Here is a 12,145-nt window from a genome sequence, read left to right on the forward strand (position 1 = left end):
CACGCTATTCTTCCTAGTTCTCCACCCCGACTCAACAGGCGCCCAGATTCCATACCCTAGTTTCCATGGTGGTGGTCAGGTAATGTACCCCTAAGCCACATGAATGCCTATTTTTTCTCTTTGGAGGGGGGCTTTTATGCCTTTAAATGGAGCTCATAGCTGAAGTTCAGGAGCAGGACCACACCTCCAACCCAGCTACCTCCGAGGTGGAGGTAGCTGGGTTGGAGGTGTGGCCTCCGCCCATATATAAAAAGCCTATCTAACCTTGGTTCTCCCTCTGTTCTCATTTCTCGTCACCCCTCCCCCCACCCTATTTCTCATCCTACTCCCCCTCTCACCCTCCCTCTCCAGGTTCGTCGTGCTCCCGGAAGCATGCCGGATTCCCGAAGCCTCCCCACCTCGGCTCAAATCTCCTTCGTCATCGATAGCCCGCCGTGATCATCATCATCGTGGTTTATGTTCATGATTGAACATGACAAATTTTGTTTCTTTCGTCAATAAATCTGTTAAACGTCCTCATTTGGTGGTATGGTCCTTGATGGTGAATTGACAGTAAAAGTGACCGGAAATAGGGAGAAAGATGGGGAGTGACACACAGCAAACAGAGCAACAGAGAGCAGCAGAGAGCAAAGAACGAGCAGAATACAAGGTGGAATGTAACCGAGGTGTAGCTTTCACAGGGCATCATCTTCTGTGCTTGTCGTCCTCGTAAATCTTTGGATGTCAACGAAAGAGTTATTAAATATTAGATTAGCAGCGCTGGGGTATAACAAATATGAACGGGCTCGCTGCCAGCACATCCATCTTTGCAACTATCAGGACAGGAACGCAGTGATCCTGTTCACACATGACCCAATGCAGCCCATCTGAATTACAGTGGGCTGGACTGGTAGTCTCTGGCTACCTAGCATACCGCATACCTGCCTATCTGCGTGCGTCACGGTGCGTGCATGCGTGCGTATGTATGTCAATTCTGAAGCGCAAACCGAGAGCTGGTCGCAGCTTTATCACAGTTTTGTTACATTTGCGTAGAGGACTGTTAGAAAGCTACTGTAGCAATTACATTGCTCCTTATAACTGAAAGTCAAGTTATATTGGTGATGTGTAGAAGTCTAAGGCCATCTGTTATGTGATCCTGTTGTTAGATTGTGAATATTACTGGGATTCCGGGTCCACCCCCCCCCCCCGGGGCGATCAGGTTATATTGGTGTGTAGTGTAGAAGTCTGTAGTGATGGAGAGTGACGGGTGTTTCCAGGTTTGGGTGGACTGCTTGCTTACCTCTGTGGTTATCCCCGTCTCCAACAGGGCTGCTACTACATAGGCTGTCAGAGAAATCTTGCCATGGATCCCTCCCTGTAGCGAAAGGAGTAAGAATTGGCTTATGAAGCACCAAAGTATGACGTAATTTACCATAGACCTTTTTTTTTATCGCGGCAAATAAGAACTTTGTTCCAAAAATAAACAAATGATCCTGGTGGTTTGACTCATATGGATATGAAGCCTCAACTGAGGCCAGAAACAGACTGTATCAAATATGAGTGACTATCGGAAACTATACAGAGCCACCTCCCTGACAATATCGCCGGGACAGTTTGTTTGTTTTTGGACCACAAATGCTTATATGAGATGATTCTAAGATGACCCAATGTTATTCTCCAATAGAAAAATGTCTGCGACCCAGGGGATGAACGAGTGACGTCAGGACTTCAGTACTCATACACAATCTACATGTCGAGTTGTTTCCAGGACTCCGCCCTATGTCATCATCTTAATCCACACTTTCTGAAGTACTGTGCATAGACAGTCAACGAGAGTCTCAACTGGTCTGTCTATTTCATGGAAAGAACAGGTCTTTTTTCCCTTAAAAAAGAAGAAAAAGTATGAGCTGTCAGGCTCAGGGATTCAAACCTGCGACTTTTGAACTTGTGAAATGGAACATTCTGCACAATGAGTACTTTATGATGCGAAGCCTGCGTAGCTAGTTCAGGCAGACAACTTGTGAACGCGCCTACCTGGCCAGGTGACTAGTCTCATGCACTTTACCTGATCAGGGCAGATGTCGCGGGTTGTTTAATCAACAAAAAGCCAAAAGCAATTCAATTTCCATCGATAGGGGGCACTGCAAATGCGAAGAATGCAACAATTTTTTGCAAAAACAATTTTGGGGAGATAAATCCCCTCCCAATTACTTACACATGATCACAGGTGTGATTTGACATTGTAATTGTCTGGCAAAATTACTGGGAGGGCTTTTTTTCATCCATAGGGGGCGCCGCAAATGCGAAAAAGTTAACCATTTGTAGCCAAAACATGATTTTGGGGGGATAAATCCCCTCCGAAATACTTACGCATGATCACAGGGGTAACTTGACATTGTAATTGGCTAGCACCACACTGCAATTTTTCAAAATTGCGACCATCCATATCTTTGCTCAATAAATATATGCTAAATTAATTATAAGAGTTGTCTGACTGAACTACTTTTTTGAGGGGCACTAGCCCCTCCTATGCACAGCTTTGTGTGTTTGTACCACGGAATGTGATTTGATTGACTGAGCAGGGAATGTGATGATGTATGACGATAAGAGCGCCCAGCAATATTGATACTTTTACTTAAGTAAAAACATTTGAGTACTTTTTGCACCACTGGTACACACTACACACACATCCTAACCTGCAGGTCTTTGTTGAGGATGCGGCCCATGGCAGGGAAGGAGCCCTCGTCACGCTGGTGTCTGATGAGCCACGATTTGGCTGCTCGCAGTTCTTCAGGGTCGATGTAGATAAAGCCCCGAGACTGGGCAAAGGACTTCAGCACAAACGCTGTTAACCTGGAGAGGAGGCAAAGAGGGGAGGGAAGGAGAGGAGAGGAGGAGTGAAAAGAGCGAAGAGGGAAGGGAAAGAGGAGAGGAGAAGAGAGGAGAGTAGAGAGTGATGGAGGAAGAGTGAAACAGAAGGGGAAGGAGGAACGTGGAGAACAACAGACAGGGGAGCAGGGAGAGGTGAGATATCAAGGTTCGCTCATACGTGTGCTGACAAATCCTTGTAAAATACTTACAGCCATCAAACCTCACAAATGAGTTCACAACCTGTCATGTTGGCAGTGATGTGAAAGATTTCCCAACCGGTCGCATTCCTTCAACGTGTCAGAAGTCTGTGTGTGTGTGTGTGTGTGTGTGTGTGTGTTGCCTTTGTTGAATGACAAGGAGTGTAAGATGGATTCATAGTAGCGACTAAGTATGGAGGGATGTTCGGTAAGGGAGAGCAATATGACGGGTCTGGTGGAGCAATATGACGGGTCTGGTGGAATGGCCAAAAGTAGCAATGGAAATGTGGAGTGGAGAGGAGAAGTGTTGAGTGGGAGTTAGAGACACACTATGGAGTGGAGCAGAGAGGAAGGGTTCGTCAAAGGATGCAAGCCCCTGTGGTCTACGCGCTACACAAAGTGTAGCGCCAAAATCAAGCCGGTCTCTCTCTGACGTGGCCTGGGGGTGGGGCGGGGGTCTCAGCAGCAGGGGTGTGATCGGTCCCTCGAAAGCATTTCCGGAGCAACTCGCACAACAAACGCTCGTCCCCGAAGAGGTGGATGCCGTTACTCTGCCTAAGCTCAGGAGTGTCACTGAGTTTTTTGTGTTTTTTTCGGGTTATCCGGTGGTTCACACTGGAGAAATAATAGCGGCAAAAGGGCTAAAAGAGAAGGGCAGCCCTGGGGGGGGGGGGGGCTATAGGTTGAGCTAATAAGCCCACGCTCATCAATAAACACAGGCCTCGAGGGGGGCTGTAGCCTTTGGCCAAAGGGCTCCACAATGACAGCAAGACATTCCATTACACTCGACCTCTTGCAAACCGTAGCCAGAGGATGAGGCAAGCTGCCTACCATAAAAAACAAAGAAAAACAAGTCAAAGATGAATAAATAAACAATAAAGAGGGGTTGCGCCCCGGTTTTCTTGAGCGTGGCTCGTAAGTGGCTCGTAACAGGCCAAGGGAGAGCACACAGTAAAATCCTCCATGTTATTCAACTCAAAAGAGGTGTGCAAATGCAACCAAATGGACCCTTCACAGGTCCATTTCGTTACATTTGCACATTTCTCCGACTTACAAATGGATATATTAATACCAAGGATTTTAATGTGTATACAGAGGGAAATGAGAGAAAGAGAAAAAAGCAGCCCTCTACTCTCATAAAGTGAGGTATTAAATCTTCCTTCGCTGGGGCCTGGATATTACTCCTCCCCGGAGACAGCACTCGGGGACGGGGTCCCGAGCTTGCAGGAATTTTTATAATGTTAAGTAATATTGTGTCACTGGCTTTAACTGCCGTGCCCTTGGGAGAGGTCCTGGGAAGTGTAAAGATGATTTAGTGGGGTGAGGAGACAGGCTTCCATCCACCAGTCTCCCTCACCTCAACTCACCGCACCGAGGGGTACTTCCCTCTCCCCTGTCGCCCTGCGTGTATCCCACTCCAACTCCACACGCCAAGAGGTACAGCAAGAGAGACAAGAAGAACTCAAGGGCCACATCAGATGAATGACGGTTGAACAGGCTCCAGCCCAGCTTGATTTGAGGGTTTTCCCCCCACTGTTCCAGATTTGTTCGACGTGCTGCTGTTTTGCAGAGCGCCCAGAGTTCATTTTAGCATAACTAATGCTAAAAGTGGACCGGGTCGCCTCGGGGCGACTGGATCTCAAAATGGATGAGAGGTTGTGGTACTGCTGTTCTACATAGCAAAATCCTTCAGTGTTAAGAAGTCATTGCAGATTTTAAACCTGAATCCCATTGTTTTGATGTGAGATAAATAAACACAGTGGGAGGAAATATACCCTTATGTCTTCTGTGTAATGCAAATGATGAAATGTTTTGAGATCCCTGTTTCGTGTCCATTTTGTGTAGAAATGCATTTTTTTTCCCACACACTGACTCTCCACACACACACTGACCCCACGCATAGTTTTGATGTGAAGAGATCATATGATCTCTTCACATCAAAACTATGCGATTTTGCTTTAAACAGTTTCTGTTCATTTTAACTCTCAAGAGTATAAAAAGTTACCCGTATAAGTGTAATGTTGTAACCAGGTTGTGAATTGAACACAATTACAGGTAGCAAACCTCAATTGTTTTTGTTTTGTTCAATCAGCTAGATTTGGCAGATAAAAGGTTAAACAGCATGGTTAAGTTTGGACATGGTCCATTACTGTGGTTATGTTAATAAAACAATGTTTACCTGTTAAAACATTGCGACCAAATTATACAAATGTATCCATATTGTTTGCATGCATTGCTGATCCAGACAGAAGAAAAAGGAGGAGGGAAGAAGGCTAAAGTGCAAGATTCCTGCTGGGGTTCAAACTCGGGCCAGAAGGGGCAAGTGTGAACAACCTAACCGCTATACACAGTCTAATCATCTGTGTTAATTGAACTCTGACAGTGTAAAATGGACCATAATAGGTCAATTTTGGTTCACAACCCTTCACACTTCAAAAGTAAAATGGTTAGTGAATGTGTGTGAAAGGTATTTTTGGCATTTTATGCTTTATTTCTGATAGGTCATATCAGTGTAGAGCAGAAGTGCTCAAATGTTTTCTTAAAGTATCAATACTGCAATATAGAAATACTCTGTTACAAGTAAAAGTCACTTGAGTAAAACTACAGTCGGTATCAAAAAATGTACTTAAAGTATACCAAAAGTACTTTGGTCAGTACTCATTATGCAGAATGTCTCATTTCAAGTTTTCAAATGTATACAAATCTTTTGAAAAGCTCACATCTACAAGCTCACAATGCGTCGCATCGTGAGCGGCTATTTTCAACTGGCCGAAATGTATAGGGCTGAAATGGGTAATCTATATATGCTTTTATAATACTAATCAAAACGTAACTAGTAACTAAAGTTTCCATAAATGTAGTGGAATAAAAAGTACAATAATTGGATCCGAGATGTAGAAGTGAAGTAAAAGTATTGGAAATTGGAAATTCCTCAAAATGGTACTCACTCAAAATGGTACCTCAAAAGGTATAGTACTTTTAAAAGCAAATGTACTTGATTACTTTCCACCACTGGTGTAGAGAGAGATAAAGCTAACGTCTCCTCTATGGATGTATAACTATCTCTGACAGAAAATGCTTTTTTTTTTTTAAAGATTTGTTTTTTGGCATTTATTGATAGGGAACAGTAGTCAGACAGAAAAGGGGGATAGAGATCAGGAGTGACACACGGCAAAGGCCCGTCGGCTCGGGAGTCGAGCCTGTGGCATGCCGTCTGGCTGGCTTGGCAGCCTAGGTGCCCAGACGGTTGAGCAAACCGTCCGGGCCATGCACAATCTTTTTATAGTCTCACAAGATAGTATTACTCAAAGTGTTAATGTAACACAGATCTGTTTAAACGTTTATTTAATTGTTTTGTTCCACTTTTGCTTTGGCACTGTAAACGTATGTTTTCTCATGGCAATAAAGCTTTGAATTGAATTGAATTGAATTGAGATAGGAGAGAGGAACAGAGAGGGGAGACATGCATGACAAGACGGAGTTGGATTTAAACCCAGGCCCTCCACACTCACTATCAGTATGTGTGCACTAACTGGCTGAGCCACCACCAGGCACCCCTAGAGATCTGTGTGTTAACCCATTAAAATCTGAGGCAGATTCTACAAATGCCTTCTAAATCCTGACAGTTTTCTGAAAAACCTACGCTTCCATGTCAGTGGTTCTCAAACCCTTTCAAGTCAAGGACCCCCAAAAAGACATGTATTTGGCCGCCGAACCTCCGCATCTCAATATATTTAGATCCATTGACACCCAGGAGCAGAGATTTGAGTTTAAAACGTTCACACGCTCACAAAAACATTATATATATATATTCAAAGAAGTTCACAGATTTTCACGCTTTATCGAAAATAGCAGATACAAGCTCATAGCGCGACACAAAGTGAGGCGCTATGAGCTTGTATATCTGCTATTTTTATATCTGCTAAATTTTTATATTTTTATATCTGCTAGCCAAAGTATAAAATAAAATAAATTATATTGTGTGGTTGAAATTATTGTGACACAGATGTGTTCCCGGATTGAATGGGTTAATGTTTAGGAGTGTATCAGAGCACCTTCTACAAATAATAACCTTGCTAATGATATCACAGGCCCCGTGTCCAAGGTCTAAGAAAAACACTGAATTCCTGCTAGAATCCGACAGCGTGCCAGCTTGGCAGAGGACTGGGGGAATGGATAGTTTTATACAGCGGCACGTATCAGCTCTCTCCATCTCTGGTATTCAAACTGCCCCCCTCCTCCCACCCCCTATCCCTACTAACACTGTCAGATCAATCTCTGGCAGAGAGAAATGCCATGCCAGCCTCAACATGTCCAGCCAACAAGACTAGGAGAAGAAAATGCAGAGTTCAGTCCCACTTGCCGAAAAGAGAGAAGAAAAAAAAGCTAGTGTTCGGTTTTGTCTAGAAAACCTCAGATTTTTCTGCCGTTGCTCAGGGTGCTAAGGTAACACGAGACTAAAGCTCAGGGTGCTAAGGTAACACGAGACAACTGAAGCCTTACTTTATGGGAGTTTTGTGCTCGTCTAACTAGCCTGGTCAAGCGAGTGTAGCCCCTAGTCAGGCTGCACTAATACCCATCCCAGGCCAGTGAATTAGGAAGCATGCTGTACAAATTGGAGGTTGGGGGGGATAGATGAGATAGTTGAAAGAAGTGTGTGTGTGTGTGTGTGTGTGTGTGTGTGTGTGTGTGTGTGTGTGTGTGTGTGTGTGTGTGTGTGTGTGTGTGTGTGTGTGTGTGTGTGTGTGTGTGTGTTCCGCAGTGTACAGCAGCATATGGCTCTCATTGTATCCAGACGGAATCAAAGAGCTTTAATAATAGCGGCAGGTATGCATGCATGCCATGTCAGAACAAGGGCTCCGAGGCCCGGTGAAGATCAGTCCAAGTGCTGATGACAAACCTCTTCCTACAAACGCATCCTGTTCACAGCTCAGGGGCCGGTGGTAGAGGGCAAATGTAGCTCTGCGTGCGTGCGTGTACATGTGCTTAAAAGGGAGCCGTTTGTTGTTGAGGACACAGACCATGCTACAATCCTGTTTTTACCAGACTGACTGGGGGATGTTTATGTACACTGCTGGGAATTAACGTCAACAAATTCTCAGACTCCGTCACTGGTTTTATCAGCACGAGCATAGACGACATAGTTCCAAAAAAGACAGTTCGGATCTATCCAAATCATAAACCAGCGGAGTATGTGCACAACTGCACGAACGGGACACCGGTTTCAGTTCCGGCAACATGGCAAAGTGCAGCGCAATGCGAGCGGCCCTAAACGCCGTCATCAGGAAGGCAAAAAAGGGCCTACTCAAAATAGATGGAAGACCAATTCAACCGTGGCAACATCAGGAGCATGTGGCAGGCGGTACGTACACACCATAACAGACGGTAAAACAAAAAACAGAAGTGAAGTAAACCCGCCTGCCTCTCTCCCCAATGAGCTGAACACCTACTACGGTCGGTTGGAGACCATCTCCACACGCAGCAGCCAAGCAGGCCCATCAGCAGCAGCACCAGCAGAGCAGACCAGCCCCTTCATCATCTCAAGGGACGACGTATGCAAAACATTCACACGGGTCAACATCCAGAAGGCAGCAGGACCCGAAGGGATACCAGACTGGGTCCTCAAAGCAAACAGATCCACCGCTGACGCACATCCTCTCGCACATGGACAACAAGCAGCATAAAGACAAATATGTAAGTATGCTGTTTGTGGACTATAGCTCAGCATTCAACACCATTGTCCCAGGAAAACTTGGCACAAAGCTCAGAGACCTAGAGCTACACCCAAGCATGTGCGAATTGATAGACGTCCTGTCACCCTAGGGATGCGTGCTGATCCCTCTCCTTTACTCACTGTACACGTATGACTGTAGAGCCACACATGGCGCCAACACCATCATAAAGTACGCAGACGACACAACAGTGATCGTTGACGACGAGTCCGACTACAGAGACGAGATAACACACTGGTACTCTGGTGTCGGGAGAACAACCACTCCCTCAATGTCGACAAGATCAAGGAGCTCATCGTAGACTTCATTCAGCAGGCAGAGCAGAGATCATTTGCCCATCCTCATCGACGGTGCTGCAGTGGAAAGGGTCAGCGAGTTCAAGTTCCTCAGAGATCCAAGAGGATCTCAAATGGGACTCACACACCACACACGGGGACTGTACAACAAGCGTGCGTAGCCAAAGCCCAGCGCATCATCAAGGACAAGCACTATCCAATTCACAAACTGTTCAACCCCTCACAACGCCCGCGGAAGGGCAAGGGGGCCTACCGGAGTATCAAGAGCAGCACCACCACCAGACTAAGGAACAGTTTCCACCCGACAGCCGTCAGATTGCCGAAGCATGGCATGAGTCTGGCAACAGGATGCTGAGAAAGGCATGATTCTTGCTCAGCGGCCTGATGATGGGCAATGCCGATGACAGGCGATGTCGTTAGGCTGGCCTTAGACCTTTTTTTGCTCTTCCTGAACCTACTGTGGATTATACCAGGGACTAGTTAACTTGGATTTTAGCTCTTCTTGACCCACCTGCGGACTACAGTATACACAGTACGCACCTTGAAAAATGTTGCACCTTATGTGTTTGTGTGCGTGTGTGTGTGTATATATATATGATCTCAGGTACTATGCTTAAGTTTCTTGTGGAAAAAGAAACCCTTTGGTTGTACAGCTGTAGCCTGAAAATAAACTAAGAAAGACCCAACAAGTGTGCTGTTTCTGAAACAAGCTTCTAAATATCTGTGGTAAAAGCGCTCAAACTTTCTTCTTTCCTTCTTTTTTCTTGGAAAAATAACACAATGGGAACTATGCACAAAAACTAATTTCACACACGTTTTTACTTGTAAAACTGTGATGTGACAATAAAGATTTTGATTTTGCAGTGTTTGTCTCATAATCTTGCCCTTAACCACTTTCAATCCAGCAACCCGATTTTGGGCATATCATAAATTGTCAAAAATGGTCAGATTAACAACAGCTATTTTTTTGCCATTGTACAATTAAGTATATGGTTACATATAACTAGGAAGGAAGTGCATATTATTAAGGAGCTTAAGTGCAAGTCCCAGAACAGAGTAACACCATTGGTCCATCCTCATCTGTGTATCACTAATTGAGTTGCTGACGGGAACAGCAGTGGTGCGGTGTTAGAGGAATCCAGCTACTGTGGACCAAAACATTACTGCCTGTTAAGCTCAATCTTTTCATTAGACAATTTCCGCTCAGATACATTTTTACAAGCTGGGATACATCAACACTGCATTAAGAGTACTTTTAAGCTGGCAATAAATGTGCTGCTCCCGCAGTGAACTCTGGAACCCGAAAACAAAAGCCGCGAGCTGGGTGTAATCATAAAGTGTTTGTCCCGGGTTTACCGAAGGTTCAGACATCTGTGTTGTTGTGTTGAGTTGTGCCCACAAACTCCAAACCTGTTGCCTCAGGCTTACAGGGAAAACCCAACCTCACATCCTCATATCCTCTCATAACCATCTGTGTGTTAGAGCTCTAGACTAACGTTCCCAGTTACTCCCGGACAGGCAGTCTATTTAGATGAGATACATCCCACTTCTGCTTTCTGGGGCCATGTCGAAATAGGTAACGGGAGTTGTTTCGCTAAGGAAGTGGCTCCAGACTCTTAAAACGCAGTCTACCCTGGTAGCAGTAAGTCCCGGTTCATGGGGCCAAAGCAGCATGGGGTCCATTCAGCACCGTGACTATGAACCCCCTTTAACTGCAAATAAATCGGCGGAGCCTAGCCTACCTCGGGGATCCAATTATGCCGTTTCTTTATGATTCTCTGCGGTTTATGTAACCTGCTGTTTCACAGTATCAGCTCTATTAAATATCATAATACCCACCTCGGCTAATAAATCAACCAGAGGTATGCATGCTGCGATGGAACACTGGGGCCCCTCATTGAGAGTCTCATTTCACTTTTCTAAACATTATGAGATAGTTATGGCTGCCTGCCGGCCCCAGGGATAGTAAACATAAAATAAACACTCACAGAGGAAAAACTACCTGATTTTAAACTCAGCAACAGGAATGTATTAATTTGAGCACAACGCACAGTGATGCTGATAAAAATGTTATTGTATCGGCTAGCAATGCTTCCAAACTGAAGACTCCACTCCACCGATCACAGTGACAATGTACTCTGCTGATAAGTATTTGCCCTCGTAAGTACTGCACATTGATCAGGTACAGTGCCGCACAGGCAGAGAAAAAATCAGAGACATGTAGAGCTTGTACATCTAACATTTTAGACAAATCTTGAAAGAACTACTGCAGGTTTAAAAGGCATTTGTAGAATCGGATCTTGACCCATTGAGACCTGGAACGCATCTGTGTCACCTTAGCTTTTAACCACTTTAACCATTATTTTAAACGTAACTGTTGAAAAATAGCAAGCTTGTAGATCTGCTATTTTTGAAAAATCTTGAAAATGTGTACTGAATATATACTCTTTCACAGTGAACGTTTTTAACTCAAATATTTGCTTCTGGGGGTTCCCTGGAACAACACATTTTGAGATGGGGGTCAGTGGCCAAATATATATAACTGTGGGGCTCCACATGAAAAGGTTTGAGAACCACTGACATAGAAACATGTTTTTCAGAAAACTGTTTTTTTGGTCTTAATGGAGACATACATACTTTACCACACTTACCACATACTGCCCGAGGAATCCCTCTCTCCAAAGGCACTGTAGGACCCGTCCTGCCTTTTGTAGGTCAGCTGTCTCTGATATCCTGAGAGAAAGATTGGGAAAGAGACCAGAAAAGTAAGGTCAGGCTTCAAAACGTTTCCCCACTTCAGAATGTTGAATTTAAATTAGTTAGAAGAACCTCTTGTGACATTTTAACTGACTAAATTCTTAGCTTTTGGTTGGTAACTATTCACATTTTATTATTGTTCCACAGTTTCCTTGCCTTCCAAGACCAGTGAAGAAATCCTAACAGAATGAGTGAATACAATGAGATCCTGCTACATATATAGATTTATTCATTAGTGGAAACCTCTAGCTGCTATGACACCAGGCATCAGAGTTAAAGAAACACCAACAGTTCTGCCTGTATCCCTAAAAAC

At 44.6% G+C, this 12,145-nt stretch overlaps 1 protein-coding gene across 1 annotated transcript in view; it reads right to left on the reverse strand.

The window, feature by feature from the left end:
- Window positions 1-12,145, reverse strand: part of cpamd8 (C3 and PZP like alpha-2-macroglobulin domain containing 8) — an 84,734-nt gene that overhangs the window by 30,866 nt on the left and 41,723 nt on the right. The window contains exons 29-31 of the mRNA XM_079505284.1: window positions 11,727-11,808; window positions 2,676-2,832; window positions 1,280-1,354 (exon numbers count right to left, since the gene is read on the reverse strand). Of these exons, the coding sequence (XP_079361410.1) occupies window positions 1,280-1,354; window positions 2,676-2,832; window positions 11,727-11,808 (314 nt within the window). The remainder of the gene's footprint in view (window positions 1-1,279; window positions 1,355-2,675; window positions 2,833-11,726; window positions 11,809-12,145) is intronic.

This window comes from Electrona antarctica (assembly GCF_951216825.1).
Source record: "Electrona antarctica genome assembly, chromosome: 7".
Taxonomy (NCBI): domain Eukaryota; kingdom Metazoa; phylum Chordata; class Actinopteri; order Myctophiformes; family Myctophidae; genus Electrona; species Electrona antarctica.